Source organism: Orcinus orca, chromosome 1 (assembly GCF_937001465.1).
Source record: "Orcinus orca chromosome 1, mOrcOrc1.1, whole genome shotgun sequence".
In the NCBI taxonomy this organism is placed as follows: Eukaryota; Metazoa; Chordata; class Mammalia; order Artiodactyla; family Delphinidae; genus Orcinus; species Orcinus orca.
In genome coordinates, this window is record NC_064559.1 from 211754463 (window position 1) to 211768989 (window position 14527).

At 63.0% G+C, this 14527-nt stretch overlaps 1 protein-coding gene across 4 annotated transcripts in view; it reads right to left on the reverse strand.

The window, feature by feature from the left end:
- Positions 1-3681, reverse strand: part of PRKCZ (protein kinase C zeta) — a 98336-nt gene extending 94655 nt beyond the window's left edge. For 2 of the 4 annotated variants that reach the window (XM_049700534.1, XM_049700533.1), the window contains exon 1: positions 3423-3680. In XM_049700534.1, coding sequence (XP_049556491.1) covers positions 3423-3493 — 71 coding nt within the window. In that variant the 5' untranslated portion in view covers positions 3494-3680. Of the gene's footprint in view, positions 1-3422 lie in introns of all 4 variants that reach the window. The other 2 variants (XM_004272296.3, XM_049700538.1) reach the window with 2 other exon arrangements.
- Positions 3682-14527: the final 10846 nt, after the last annotated feature.

A 14527-nucleotide genomic window follows, 5' to 3' on the forward strand; every position in this document is an offset into this window, starting at 1 on the left:
ATCCTGGGGTCACCCAGACTTGGTACCCACGCTGCCCACACTCGCCAACGACCCAGCATCCACCAGTCCCCCTGCCACGGGGAACTCTAGAAGTCAGTCTGCCATCCCTTCACCTTTGACCTCTCCCTGCCCCATGACCCTCCTCCGCAGTTCTAACCCCACGTGGCAGCTAGTCCCCCACCCCCCAGCATTTCAGGGCCTAGAGTTCAGGTGGGCAGCTCCCCAGTGGTTTGGAGGCGCCCCTGGGCCCCAAGCTCATCACCCAGTGACAGCACTGCAGCTCTTCCCTCCAACGCATGACCTTGGCACCAGTGGGGAGGGACTGTCCCAACCCCCGGCCAGACCCCTGACCACCACCCCTAATGTCATCCCAAACCCGAATCAAGAGGCATCTCTGAGCAAACGGGATCCTGAGGCTGCCAGCTCAGGGCGCCAAGACAGAGCCCCGGGCTGGGGCAACAGCCTGCTGGATGGCCCCTCCCGGGACTCCTGGGTCTGCCCAAGCCATGCACCCAGGCCCGGGCTTTGCACACAGCAGGCCCTCAATAAGAGTTCTGGAAGACAAGCTTGAGCTGCAGAGAAGGAAGATCCAGCCAAGTGTTCCTGTGATCTCAGAAAAGCGGGCAGAGCAGGGTCTCCAAACCCAGCATGCATCACCTGGAAACCCCCTGAAAACACAGAAGCTGCCGGACCCCCGGACCCACCCTCATTGTCTGGTGACTGCACACCCTCCAAAGGCCCAGCAAGCGAGGGGGAGACGGTGATCTCAAGCCTCTGGAGGGCCTGGGGCAGGGAGGGGAGGGGATGGGAAAGGGCGAGGGGAGAAGGCATCCCCCCAGTGGGGGCGGCTGACGACCCCCTATTTTTAAGAACAGTGTCTCCACATCTGATATTCAGTTCTTGGAAGATGCTGGAAACAACGCGGAGGTAGATGAGTCTTTGTTCCAGGAAATGGATGACCTGGGGCTGGAGGGTGATCCAGACTGCAGTCCTGCCGACGGGAGAGGGACTCGACCGACTAATGGACTAGCTCGTCTTCAGAGAGGCTTGACTGCCATCGCATCTGTGGCCATGCTAAGAGGGTGCTGAGTTTCCTTTCTCTTTTTCTAAGAAAAAATAATTTTCAGGAGAATATTCTTCTGATGGCTTTCAGCACTGAACTTAATAAGCTGATCTTAAAATTTCAAAAAAAAAAAAAAGAATAGTGTCTCCAATGTATCTGACCCTCAGCTCCCAGCCCTGCTGGTTAAAAATAACCTGCAGTGGCAGCACAGAGAAAGAATTTCACTCGGACCCACGGGGTGTGGATAAGTGAGCGCGGAGCGCAGCGGACACTTTCCGGAGCCAGCATCAGGTCAGCGCCCGCCGAGGACTGTCTCCCAACTCAGACGCCAGACTCTCTCGTCCCGGCTAGAGGCGCCAGTGCGGAGCACTTTAGGGAAAGCACCGGGAGGCGTGAGGAGCTGGGATCGAGGAGGAACGGTCAGCCTGGGGCAGAAATGAGGAGGGTGGGAGGGAGAGAAGGAAGAGTGGGACAAGGAGGGAGGAAGCCGCAGCAGGGAGGGGAGGGAGGAGAGGGAGGGGACTGCGAAGGGGCAGAGGAAAGGGGAGGAGGGGGGAGGGGAGGGGAGGGGAGAGGAAGGAGGGGAGGTTGGGACGGGAAAGAGGAGGGAAGAGTATAGGGTGTGGCCTCATCGCCGGGAAACCAGACTCAACAGGTCACATTTCCCCCCCGTAACCAAAGCGCTCTCCAGGGGCCCAAGCCCGGGGAGGGGACGGACAGGCAGCTCAGCCAGAACTCCCTGGGGCTCCCTGAACTCTGCCCACGGCAACTGCCTGGTCCGCCTTCCACCCCTGGCGCAGTGCCTACTTGAACTCGTCCTGGGGGAAGGCTGGGGGTCTGGTTCCCACCTGCCCCCTGGCCTCTCCGGGTGTGGACTTCCTCTCACTAAGGATCAACTCTGATTTTCAGTCACTTGTTGCTCTATTCCATGGTTCCAGGAAGGGAAGAGGACTGTCTCTGCTGTACGACAGCCATTCCTTACCCTCAGTGAGCCAAGACCCTCGGACCAGCCGAGGCCCAGGACCTGGCTGACACCTCACCAGCTTCAGTCTGCAGCCCACCTTGCCAGCCAAAAGACAAGACCCCTTCAGCCTCCTCAGGTGGGCTGGCCAGTCATTCCCCCCCCAGAAATCCTTCTTCTGGGGCACTGCCACCAATTCCTCTTGCTGCCCCCTCCACTGCGTTCCCAGGTGGTCAGGCTGAGGACAGCAAAGCGGGCAGGAGAGGCCTGACTGACACCCCAAACAAGGTGTGCTCCCCAGCTCGAGCCCGAAGCCCCTCCTCCGGTGCCACTACAGCCGAGACCACCAAGTTCATCTGCGGGGCCAAGGTCCGCTCCGCTCCCCACTCCCCGGCAGAGGCGACCTTGGGAGCAGCCAGGTCCGATCTGGGGGCTCCCGGAGACCAACACCAGTGGAAAGAAGCAGCAGCAAAGGCTCCTACTTCTCCTCCGACCTCAGTCTACACCGAGCGCGCAGCCCCTCCCCCCCGCCCCCCCCCCAGGGCTGTCCCGACGCGACCGAGAGTCCAGCGAGCGCTCTCTGGGCCGGGCCAGGCGCTCCGGCCACTGACCCCTGCGGGCGCCGGCTCGCCCCATTTCACAGGGAGGCAGGTCGAATCCAGGCGCCGAGCGCGGACGCAGGGCCCTAGCCCTTCCAGGCGCCCTCCATTCGCGCGACCAGCCGGCTCACCGCACCTGCCCTTCACCCGGTCATGAAACGGTTCTGAAACTGAGAGCTGGTCGGGTACATTGGAAAAAGTTTAGGAAAACCTCGGTTTTTAAAACCTGCCAGCAATCTTCACAATTTGACAAAAACTTTCGTCCTTACAGGCTGTGGCCTGAATGTTTCGGCCAACTTTCCAGGGAGAGTGTCAACACAGGGCCCGGGGCTGCGGGGCGTGCCAGACGCCCGCCTCCCCTCCGGGCAAGTCCCAGCCCCAGGAAAATCTCGTCGGGGCGGGGAGAGACCCGCAAGGCCGCGCGCTCCGAGCTGGGCCCGGCGACCCCGAGCTAGGGCGCCGGGGGGCCAGTCCGACCCCACCCTGCCCGCGAACCTTCCCGCCGGTGACGTTCAAGTGCGCCCGGAGCGCCCGCTTCGCCCGGGGCCGCCTCTAGGCGCTGGCGCCTCCGGACCTCCCGGGACGCCCCTGGGCCCGGAGGGGCCTCGCTGTCCCCTCCCTCCCGCGCCACGGCCGGCTGCCCCCAGCCCTTGGCCTCCCGAAGCTGCGACGACACGGTCGCCGACGGCCGGCGCTGTCGGGGGCAGCTCCCCGCGCCCGGCTCTGCCCTCGGCCCCGCCGCCTCGGCGCACACGCCCCCCGCCCCGGCCGGGCCCTGCCGTCGGGCGCTTGCGCTCACCCCCTGTAGTGCGCCTTCAGGCGGACGCGGCCGCCGCTCCCGTCCATCTTGCGGCCGGTCCTGCTGGGCATGGCGCGCTCCGCCGGCCGCCGTCAGCGTTGCGCCCCGGACGCTCGGGCCATGGCGCGGGGCCCCAGCGGCCGGGCCGGGGCGCAGGTGGGGTAGATGGCGGAACGCGGAAGGGAGCGCGCGGCACAGAGACAGATGAGCACCGCTCCGGCCAACTCCGCGGAACTTGGCGGCAGGCGGGGCGGGGCGGGACGGGGGCGCGGCCGGCGCGAGCGCGCCGGTGGGGGCGCGCACGGAGTCCGGCGTCAGGCCTCGAGGGGGGCGGGGGGTGTCCGAACATGGCCGACCCGAGGCCCAGCCGGCGGCCAATCGGCGGGGCGGGCGGTCCCGGGGCGGAGGCGGTGGCACCTGCGGCCAATGAGGTCGAGGCGGGGCCGCCACCTGGGCCAATCCCCGGGGGACCCCGCGGCCGCAGCCCAATGGCGCGGCGTGGGGCGGACTACCTGTCGGGCGGGGCACGGCCCCACCTGGGGCCAATGGGGGCGCGCGCGGCCCGGCTCTGCCCGGCAACCGACGCCCCCTGTCTGCCCCGCGCGCTGGCCCTTCGGTGAAGTGGGGTCCCGGGGCCGGGGTTCCCAGGTGGGGCCCCTGCGCTGCGCGCCCCGGGAAGTTGTTGGAAATTCAAGCCTTCGGCCCAGCCCAGACTCGCTGAATCGAAACTCCAGCAGTCTGTGCTAACAAGCCCGGGTAAATCGGGTGAGCGCGAGTCTGCGAGCCGCTGGGCTAGGGGACAGCGGGGACGGGTCGCCCGTGACGAGTGCAGCCCGCCGCTCAGACCCTGGATTCCGAACGGCGATCGGACCGCGTGACCCGCGTCCGGCCAGCTTACAACTGCGGAGACAGACTGCGAGGAGCAGAGAACCCAGCGAAGGTCACGGCCGGCAGGTCCAGGCTCAGTGGGTTCTCTCGGCCGCAGCCGCCCTCCTCCTTCTGCGGAAGGTTTGTCTACACTCGCTAGCCTGCTCCTCTGCTCCAGTTCACTCCTCGGTTCGGGACAAGGAGGCTGCGCTTGTCCAGCTTGCCCGTGACCTTCACTTCTGAATCCACATCCTCTCTGGGTCTTCTTAACACCGTGCGTTTGTTCCGGACTGTCGCCTTAGGATAATATCCAGGCCCGCACCCACCAGGTGCCTGCATCCTGGGCCCATCCCTTACTGGTTGCATCCACAGGGGCCCAAATCTGCAGTCTGTGGGATCTCAGCTGGGCACCAGGTGCGCACCCCGGGCTCAGAGATCTACAGACCCCTCATCCCTGCCGCCCCCGCCAAGGCCTGTCCTACTCTGGGCCACACCCCTGTTGCCTCCCTCCCCTTCCCCACCCCACCCCACCCCCGACTCCAGTCCCGGCTAAGCCTTCACCACTCTTCACCTGGACAATTGTAAGGATTTCTCATTCACTCTCATTCCACAGAGTTTCCTGGCACCTCCTAGTACAGGGTGCTGGTGTCCCTGGAGAACCACATGGACATAGTCCCTATGGTCATAGGACCCATATTCTCCCTAGAGATGGACACAGAGAAACCTGTTGACAGCCCACCTCTCACCTACTTAGGGTGCTGTGAACTCTCTGTCCTAAAAAAGAGCCCTCTGCGCCCCATAGCCGTCCACCCACCTGCCCATTTCTCTGCTCTTCTCTACAACAAACTCCTGCCCAGAGCTTTCTGCACCCTTATCTCCACTTTCTCTTTTCTCACCTCAAAACTCCTGGGGTTTCCTTTGCTTTCTCTCCCTCTTACACCCAGCCCACCACCATCTGCAGATCCTGGCAGCTCCAGATTCCTGCCGTGTCGACCACCTCCACTGCTGCCACCTGGTCCAACCTCAGTCCATCTGTGTCCATCTCCCTGCTGTTCAAGACCTGCAGTGGTCTGCATCGTCCTCAGGGACCCCAGGCCTTTCTGCCCGGTCTCGCGCCAGCCTCACGTGGCTCTTTCCACACCGGCCCCCTGGCTCCCTCCTGGCTCAGGGCCTTCGCATGTGCTGTGGCACCTTTGCCCAGACCCACACTTCCCTTGAGTCTCTACCCAACATCCCTGACGCCCGTGTCAGTCTGCTCCCGACCCCACCCCGTGGGCACTCCTCCACGCCCCGGCGTGGGCACCGAGTTCCCTGGCTGTCAGGTGCATGTGGAAGGGGAGGGGTCCGAGGGTTTGTCATGTGAGGGGAGCAGCGTGGCGCTCACAGGAGGGAGCAGGAACCTGTGGCCCAGAGGTGAATGTGTGGGATGCAGCGCCCTGTGCCAGCCCCTCACCTGGCCCCACGGCCAGCACTGTGGCTGTGTCCCCTGGGCCACCGGGAGCCCAGCCTGGCACACGGCCTTGGGCACGTCCTGACAGGCCGAAAAGAGCGAGATGTCCCACAGCACCACCCCCGCCCTCCGTCCCCCCACACACATTCTGACTTCCTGCCTCAGAGCGTGGTGAGGGCAGAGGAGGAGGGGCCAGGGGGTCCAGTCCTTGATGCCCTCTTCCCCCTGCTGGCAGCACGGGCTAGCGAGGGTCCCTTCTCTGGGCACCATCTCCTGGACATGCCCCATCCAAGGCCCCACCGGACACAAGAGCCCTTTCTAACCAGGGAAGCCCTGGTCAGGGTATGCGCTCCGAGCATTCCAGCTGGCCCCGTGGGTGCTGGCCGCCGCCTGCAGACCTGAATGCCACATGGGACCCTCTGTCCTGGAGTCTGGAAGCTGGGTCACCCAGTACTGGTGAGGAAGTCCGAGGGGGGCTGGTAGCTGCCTGCTCAGGGTCAGGTGGGTTTGGAGAGTGGGGCCTCTGTTGCCCATGGGGGTTGGGGGGGAGAAAGGTGTATTCCGGGAGGGGAGGGGTCCCCCGCCTCGTCTAGCCCCAGGCCCGGGTGAGGGCACATGGGTTGCCTGCGGTGCCCAGAACACTTCCCTGAGGCCGCCAGAGGGGGGAGGGTGAAGGACCCTCCCCCCACCAACAAGTTCTGCAAAACAACGACCTGCTGCCCAGGCCAGCAGACCCCCTCCAGAGGGCAGGGCCACTGAGCCATCCCTCTCAGGGCCTCGAGGACAGAGGGCTTGGTCCCGACTGAGCGACAGGCAGCTGAGCCTGCCTGGCATCCACTTCTCGCCCTGCATCCCGGCCACGGGCATGGGGTGTTTGGGTACTTGGCGGGGCTGGGATCCCGTCAGCCTGGGTCACCGCTGTATCCCCACCGCATCACGCATCTGGCACACCTGGAATGAATGAATGAATGAACAAATGGGTGAAGACCCCTCAGAAATGCTGGGACCAGTCGTCCTCTTAGGAGCCCGGGCCTGTTCTGGGCCCCACCCGTCGGCAGGCTGCAGCATAATGATGTCACCTGGGGCGGAGCGGCAGTGACCCTTGGACGGAGGCACAGGCGGGACAGACCCGCAAGGGGCCTGGCAGCCGAGGGCTGGTCCTCTTCACTCTGGGCACTTTCTGTATTTCCCAATTTTCCACAAAGCTCTCATATACTTTCATGATCACAAACACCTATTATTTCCAAAGCGAAAAGTACAAATGTGTGTTGTTATTAGCTGATTATAAAAGTGACAATGGCTCACTGTAGAGGTCCGACAGCACGGCAGGTGCGGGGAGAGGAGACCTTCCCCCTGCCCGGCCCCCCCCAAACACAGCCGGGCCTTCTGCCCCTCCTGTCACCTGTCACCTGGGACCCAGGGCGGGGCTGCAGCCTGTGCATCCCACCCGCTGTGGGACCGCGGGGAGGAGGTGGGCAGGGCCGGCAGAGGGCAGAGTGGGCCGCCAGCGTGTGGCTCGCCCCCTGATTTTCTTTGTTAAATGTTCTTTATGAGTACTTTCAACAACTTTGAGCTCCTCTGGGTGAAAGGTGAAAGGCAGGTGGAGTTTACGCTCGGTGAGCCTCATCGGACAGAAGCAGAGGTCTCCCGTGGGGGTCGGTGTTCCCTCCTGAGGGGTCCTTCTCAGAACCCCGCCCAGGGGCCTTCCTCATCAAAGCTCACAGGCGGCATCTGTGCCGACTCAGCACTTGGGGCTGCCCGGGAAGAGGTGACTGCCGGAGCCAGCATCTGCTTGGGCCCGTGGGGTGGGCCTGGGTGTTTGGTCATCCCGCCAGGTATGACACTGACCCGGGCGGGGCCTGGCGAGGAGCACGCAGGTCACGGGAGAGCCCGCGACGCCCGCGGACAGGCGCTTGGCACGCGCAGCTGTGGCGGGGATGGGCCGCAGATGTTTCCTTTCTTCGTCTCGGATCTCGGGATTTGGAGACACGGGTTCGATGTCAACATTCGTTTCACCTGCTCCTTCATTTATTCAAAGGAGGTCGACTGCGGGCCGACTGGGCGCTGCACCCTGGCGGGCGACAGGTCACAGACCTGGCAGCTTGGTCGGAGAGAGCGAGGTCTGCCTAGGGCCCGGAAAGGGAGGCTGGCTGTGGGGCCTGAGGGCGGGAGGGGTGGGGCAGGAGCAGAGGGGTCCGGGCGGCCCGAGAAAGGCCCTGGGGGCCCAGGGAGCAGGACGGCTTACGGCGTGGGGCAGACCCGGCGCGGGGGGAGCTGTGTGTACCCGAAGGGCTTCCTTCAGGAGAGGGTGACGGTTTCTCCCCCGGCACTGCCGGCATTTGGAGCAGGTGCGTCGCCGCGGCGGGGCCGGTGCCCTGCGGGGTGTGGAGCCGCATCGGAGCCCGCCCCCCGCAGGCGCCTTCCCGCGGGCGCAGTGCTGCGCGTTCCCGGCAGAGGGCGCGGCGTGGACACGGCCGGAGGCGCGGAGCTGCTCGCGGGGTCCTGGGCGGGGCCGGAGTCCAGCCCCGGGAGGGGCCGCTCCAAGGTCACCCCTCCGAGGACCTCAGCCCTGTCTTCCCCCTGCAGTGGCGCATTCTCAGCTTAACCGTCAGTTACACTGATGGTCCCTGTTTCAAAGCACGGCGAGGCTTGTCTGCGGGTTGGACCCAGACAGACAGTGTCCGTGTGCGTGTGCCAGAGGAGGTGCTGGGAGAGGCCGCGTCCGCAGAGGCAGGAAGCAGGGACCGGGGGTTGCTGCGTCCAGGGCTGGAGAGGGGCTGGCGGGACCCTGACTGCTCGGCTGGGAGGGGCTGGAGGCTGCAGAGCCAGGCACTTCCCACACGTTCATGGCTGAGCCTCACGCTGAACGGGTGAGGACCGCGAGGCAAGGCACCCCCAGGGTCAGACCCTGCGCCAGGCATCACCCCTAGGACGTGCCCCATTGTCTGGAGGAGGACACTGAGGGTGAGGGTGGCCCAGTGCTTTGTCCAGGATCTCAGGGCTGGGACCAGACCTGCCCAGGCCAATGGGGACAGGCGCACATCTCTCCTTTCAGGCCAGGCGTGCCCACAGAGCAGGGCCTAGGACAAGCAGGTCGGAGCACCGTGGAGGGAGGGGCGCTTCCTGTCCTGAGGCCGCTGGGAAATGGAGTCTGTCCCGCTTTCCTGTCCCCAAGTCGGCCTGGGATTGTGTTTACAACCCAAATCGAGCCTGCCGTGCCGGCAGCACCCAAAGAACGGTCACCATGGCAATACGGAGCAAGCGCTATTTTAGCCACATGAGGCATCGCAGGGAGACACGGTGGCAGAGCAGAGACAGGTCTCCCACCCTCCGCCCGAGCTCCTCGCCCATCCTCGCCTGTCCACACCAGGCCGCCTGCATCAGGACCCACCAGGCTGAGATGCCACCGCCTCACTGAGCCCGCCCATCAGAGCGTGAGGCTGCGGCCCCAGGTGGGCGCGGCCTGAAGCCCAGCATTGCTTCTAAACTGCTTGTCCTTAACCCCAGCCTGGGGGTGGAGGGCGCGCAGAAGGCCCCCGTCCAGCAGGGAAGGTGCAGCTGGGACCACCTTTCAGAGACAAGTGCACAAAACACGTCTGCATCATTGGGTCCAATCATTCCACTTCTGGGAATCTGCTTTAAGAAAAGAACTGGAAATGCAAACGTCTGCAAACCAGCTGTCCCCGTGTCAGCTGCAGGCTCAAACGTGGGAGGTGACCTGCCTAGCCACGGGCTCCGCATGACCTTTAGATGGAAAGTTGCACACTCATAGGCACATACACATGCAACACAACACACAAGTCCATGCGTGTGCAGACACGTGCGCACACCTGAGCTTGTGCTCACCCAGGCCAGGCGGGAGCAGCTCTGCCAGGACCCCTGCTGGGTGGCCCCAGAAACCAGCAGATGGACAAGCAGGGCCCCGTCCAGCGGGAGGCTGTGTCAGGCGCCTCTGCCTGAGGAAAACGTCCCTGCCTCCCCACGCAGGGAGAAGGTCACCGGGACCTTGTCACCCAGGGTCAGGAGCCTCCTGTGGACACAGGGCCCTGGCTGCCGTCCCCAAGGGAAAACGAGCTGCACCCAGAGGCAGCCCTCCGCCCTCTCTGCCCCCGATGACCCTCGCCGTGGAAGAGCAGGTGGGGTTAACACTTGCTTCCAGGCTGGGACTTCACTTCATCTTTGCAGCTCCCACCTGGGTGGGTAGGTGGCTGAGGCTCTGCAGCCCTGGGAGATGCAGCACCTTCCAGGGTCCAGCGCAGATCCCAGGGCAGGCCCCTCCATGCCCCATCTGCCCCCCATCCGCACGGTGCCTCAGGGGAGTCCCGAGAGCTGTACCTTCAAGGTCACCCTGGGGGGAAGCCACCCAGCCTGGCCAGACGGTTCCCAGGACTGCTCGAAGGCCAGGCCTGGGGCGTGGGGCCCTTGGTACCTGGGAGAGGGGGGCTGCGGGCACCCCAGGCCAAGGACACTAAACCCACAGCTGCCCCATCCAGGTGCTCGGGCACCTGGGCCCACCCACGGAGGGGCCACCTTAAGGGAGGCAGCCCAGGTGGACGCCGCGTGCACAGCAGGTTCCGTTATAGGAGATGAACTTGAGGTCCAGTCACCAAGTATTTTATACCAGGCAGAAAACCCTGCCCCTTCCCCTGCGGGGACAAGTCCAAGCTGTGTGCGCAACAGACCTCCTTGGAGAGACAGTGCAGGACAAAAGGCAAGATGAGCCATCTTGCTCATAAGATGTGCAGAGACCCAGAGTCCCGTGGAGAGCAGTCTCCCAGCAGGAAGTTTGGACATGGCTTCCTGACTTGGTGGAGCCAGCAGGCCTCCCAGGAGGGGTGTCCTGCCCTCGGTGTCCCGGCTGGCGACCCTTCCAGGCCTCTGCCTTGCTGTCTTTCAGCTCCTTGGCCTCAGTGGAGCCCCAGCCTCTCTCGAGGGTCCCCTCACTCAGCCTCAGTGGACCAGGGCAGGCAGCCCAGAGGCTGGACCACCCGCCTGGTCTGATCGCACTGTCTGGCCTCGCCACTCCACCTCTAAATTGTGTTGAGTCCCGAATGGGGACAGGGGTGTCCCTTCTCCCGTGTGTCACACGCCCCTTGCCGTGCTGGTACACCAGCTCCCGGAAAATCAAAGCCCCGGGTATAGTGTTTGCCCAGTTCCACGGCGTGAATTCACTGAACTTGGCGTCAGGGAGACGTGTACACATCAGCTCCCGTGAGCCTGGGGGAGCCCCCTCCTCCTCCCCCATCCTCTTCTCCTTCCTGCAGCCCCCTGGGCTGGGAGAGGGGGCTCTCGCATTTCTCAGGACGGACTCTCCTCCGCAGGGCAGCACGCCCTTCCCCACCCCCAGCGTCTCCTAGAAGTGCCCTTGCTGTGCTCAATGGGACCTAAGAGACTGCAGGGAATTTTCAAGCCACAGCCCGGATTGCAAGTGTACTGTCTTCGCTGCAAATCCTATTTCGAGTATCTAAACCCAAACACTAACCTTTTGTGTGTCTCCTGTACCAGGCTAATCGCCTCGCAGCCCAAGAAGACGTGTGCCTTGGGCCAACCAATAGCACCTACTGAGTGGGACAAGGTACAGACACGCTGTAGGTGCCTTTTATTATTATAGCAGTTAATGGTCACGACAACCATACACCATTGTCTCCCCATTTAACAGGTGACGGTCCCCGGGGCAGGTGGGTCACTTGCCCAAGGTTACATGACAGGCATTCACGTCCGGAGCCCACGCTCTCAGCCGCTGCGTGTACAGGACTTCTCAACCAAGGGGCCATACCTGGGGAGGCAGAACATGCTCATTTTCCCCCAAACGATCACCCTGTTACCCTGGGAATCCAGAACCTCCTTGTAGCGGCTCTTGACACCTGGGCCAGGTCCCCTCAACTCACTTCCAACCTCAGAGCAGCAGGGGGACAGTCCCCGAGCTCACGGCCAACGTTCCATTTCCACCGCTGTCCCACCTGGGACTTCCTCTGACCTGCTCAGCCTGGGGTGGGGCAGCCTGAAAGGGTGGAGGCCTAATGTCCCGGGGGGGGGGGGGGCGGGCAGCCCTCTGCCGGGGGTGGGTGTGTGGGGAGGGGACCTGGCTTATCCATCCTCAGGGGACCGTGGCGAGGGGCCCCTCAGAGGGGCTCCGGGGATGGAAACCCCACCCTGCAGAGAGCTCAGTAACCACACTCCACTGGCTTTTCCTCCTCCATGTCCCCACCTTGCTTGCTCCTATGTCCTGGGGTCCCTTCCCAAGGTCGCCCCAGGCACTGAAGTCCTTGCACAGATGCTGCTTTTGGGTCTTGGAAGAGTCGTGGGGTTGCCACTCAGTGGTGTCTTGAACAGCCTGGCTTCGCTGGTGGAACGTGGGAGGTGAGAGGAGGCCTGCACACCTCCCTCTGCTGCCTCTGGAGCTGCCTGTGGCCTCAGGGCAGGCGGGGAGAGCCGGAAAGTTCTCCAGGCCACCCTGGCTCCTGCAGCAAGATGGCAGGGGGTGCTGACCGTCAGGCCCCAGGTCCAATCCTAGGTGAGGCGACAGACCCCCCGAGGACGGCCCGCGCGCCTCGCCGGGCCTCTCGAGTTGAGATCAGGACCCTGATGGGGGGGAAGAGTGCCTGAGGTGCGGGGTCCTTAGGCCTGAGTTCACCTGAGGGTCTCGTACCCCCGAGTTGTCTCCCGCTTGTTTGTGGGAAAGAGGCTTCCCTTGTCAGGGGTCCCTAAGAATACATCTGAGGTGAATGCCTTTGCCAAAGGGTGCTTGTTGGATGCATTTCCTGTGGACGCTGTAACAAAGGACCACAACCGGAGGAGGCGCTTCAGACAGCAGAAATCTCTTCCCAGAGTCTGGAGGCCAGAAGCCCACGACGAGGGTGTGGGCAGGGCGGGTTCCTTCTCCAGGCAGCGGGGAGGATCCCTGCCAGCCTCTGCCCTAGACTCCGGTGCTTTCCTGGCCATCCTCGGGCTCCTTGGCTTGTAGACACCTCTCTGCCTCTGTCTCCACAAGGTGTCTCCCTGTCTCACTGTGTCCTCTGTAAATAAGGACACTAGGGGTTGGATCTAAGGCCCACCCTGATCCCATAGGACTTCATCTAAACCCACATCTTAACTGCATCTTCAAGGACCCTATATCCAATATCACACTCACAGGTACCAGAAAGGAGGACTTAACACATCTCCCGGGGGACACGATCCACCCCCCCCCCCCCATGCTCTTCAGACTCTTCCCCACCCCCCACCGCCTTCCCTCACTGCATCCAGACCGACAGCCGGGACCGGGTCGCAACAGCCTGAGCGGGCGCATACATGGAGAACCTGTGGCTCGCGGCTCACGCGTGCTTGGCCGTGTGGGAGCAGCTCTGGAAGGTGTTGGATTGGGGGGCGGGGGTGGACGTAAGGCTGGACAGGGGACAGTTTATTGATGTGGGAGCTCACCTGTGACTAAGGGTGGACCGTCTGAGACAGGTGGCACCAGCCCTCATACAGCGTGGGTCACTGCACCAAGAGGTGACCTTAGCGAGCAGAAGGCCGGCCAGGGACGGTGCAGGGCCGGGGGAGGAGGCCTCTTATCATGGCCCCAGGCTGACCACAGCTGTGGCACCGACTGTGGCTCGTTCCACTAAACGTCCTTGTCATTTGTTGCTGTTGCCGTGACAGCTGCCACCTTGAAGGACCAGTGCCACCCTGAGCAGACGTGAGTGCCGCGGGGGTGACTGCTGGCAGCTGTCCCCAGTGTAAGGTGCAGCGTCTCCAGTGCCCTCCAGAGCGTCAGGGCTGGGAGTTGGTGGTAAAGCCCCAGACCCTTCTTCTTCAAAAGGACAATTTGGGGGACTTCCCTGGTGGTCCAGTGGCTAAGACTCCACACCCCCAATGCAGGGCGCCTGGATTCGATCCCTGGTCAGGGAACTAGATCCCACATGCTGCAACCCAGAGTCCGCATGCAGCAACTAAAGATCCCGCGTGCCACAACTGAGAGCCGGCTCAGACAAATAAATAAATCAATTTTTTAAAGAAAGGACTATTCGGGGCCCGCTCCCCAGGGCTCTGCAGGGGTCCCCAGTGGAATGGGACCTGGTGGCCCACTGTAGACTTTCCCTCCCTCCTCCATGCTCCCCACACCCTGCTCCTGCATCTGGGGTGTCACCCTCCGTACTGGGTTAAACGGTGTCCCCCCCAATTCATGTCCACCCAGAACCTCAGAATGTGACCTTATTTGGAAATAGGGTCTTTGCAGCTATAATTAGTTAAGGTGAAGTCACCCTGGATTACGGAGCCCCAAATCCGATGAGAGGTACCTTTACGAGAAGAGGAGGGACACACAGAGAGAAGCCACGTGATGACAGAGGCAGAGATGGGGTGATGCGTCCATCAAGCCGAGGGGCGCCAGGAATTGCCAACAGTGCCAGGAACTGGGGAGAGGCCAGGGACAGGCTTGCCGTCAGAGCCTCCAGGAGCCCAGCCTTCCCACACTGCATCTTGGACTCCTGGCCTCCAGAACTGTAAGAGCATGAGTTTTTCTTTTTCTTTTCTTTTTTGGCCGTGCTGTGTGGCTTGTGGGATCTTAGTTCCCCAACCAGGGATCAAACCCGGGCCACAGCAGTGAAAGTGCAGAGTCCTAACCACTGGACCGCCAGGGAATTCCCTGAATCTCTGTTGCTTTAAGCCTCCCAGTCTGTGGCACTTTGCTACGGCCACTCCAGGAAACTAATTTCCCCCCAAATAAACTCCCTCTACCAGGTCCTTGTCTCGAGCTCTGCTTTTGAGGGAACCCAAACGGCGCCCCCAGGTGTGGGCTGCGCACGGT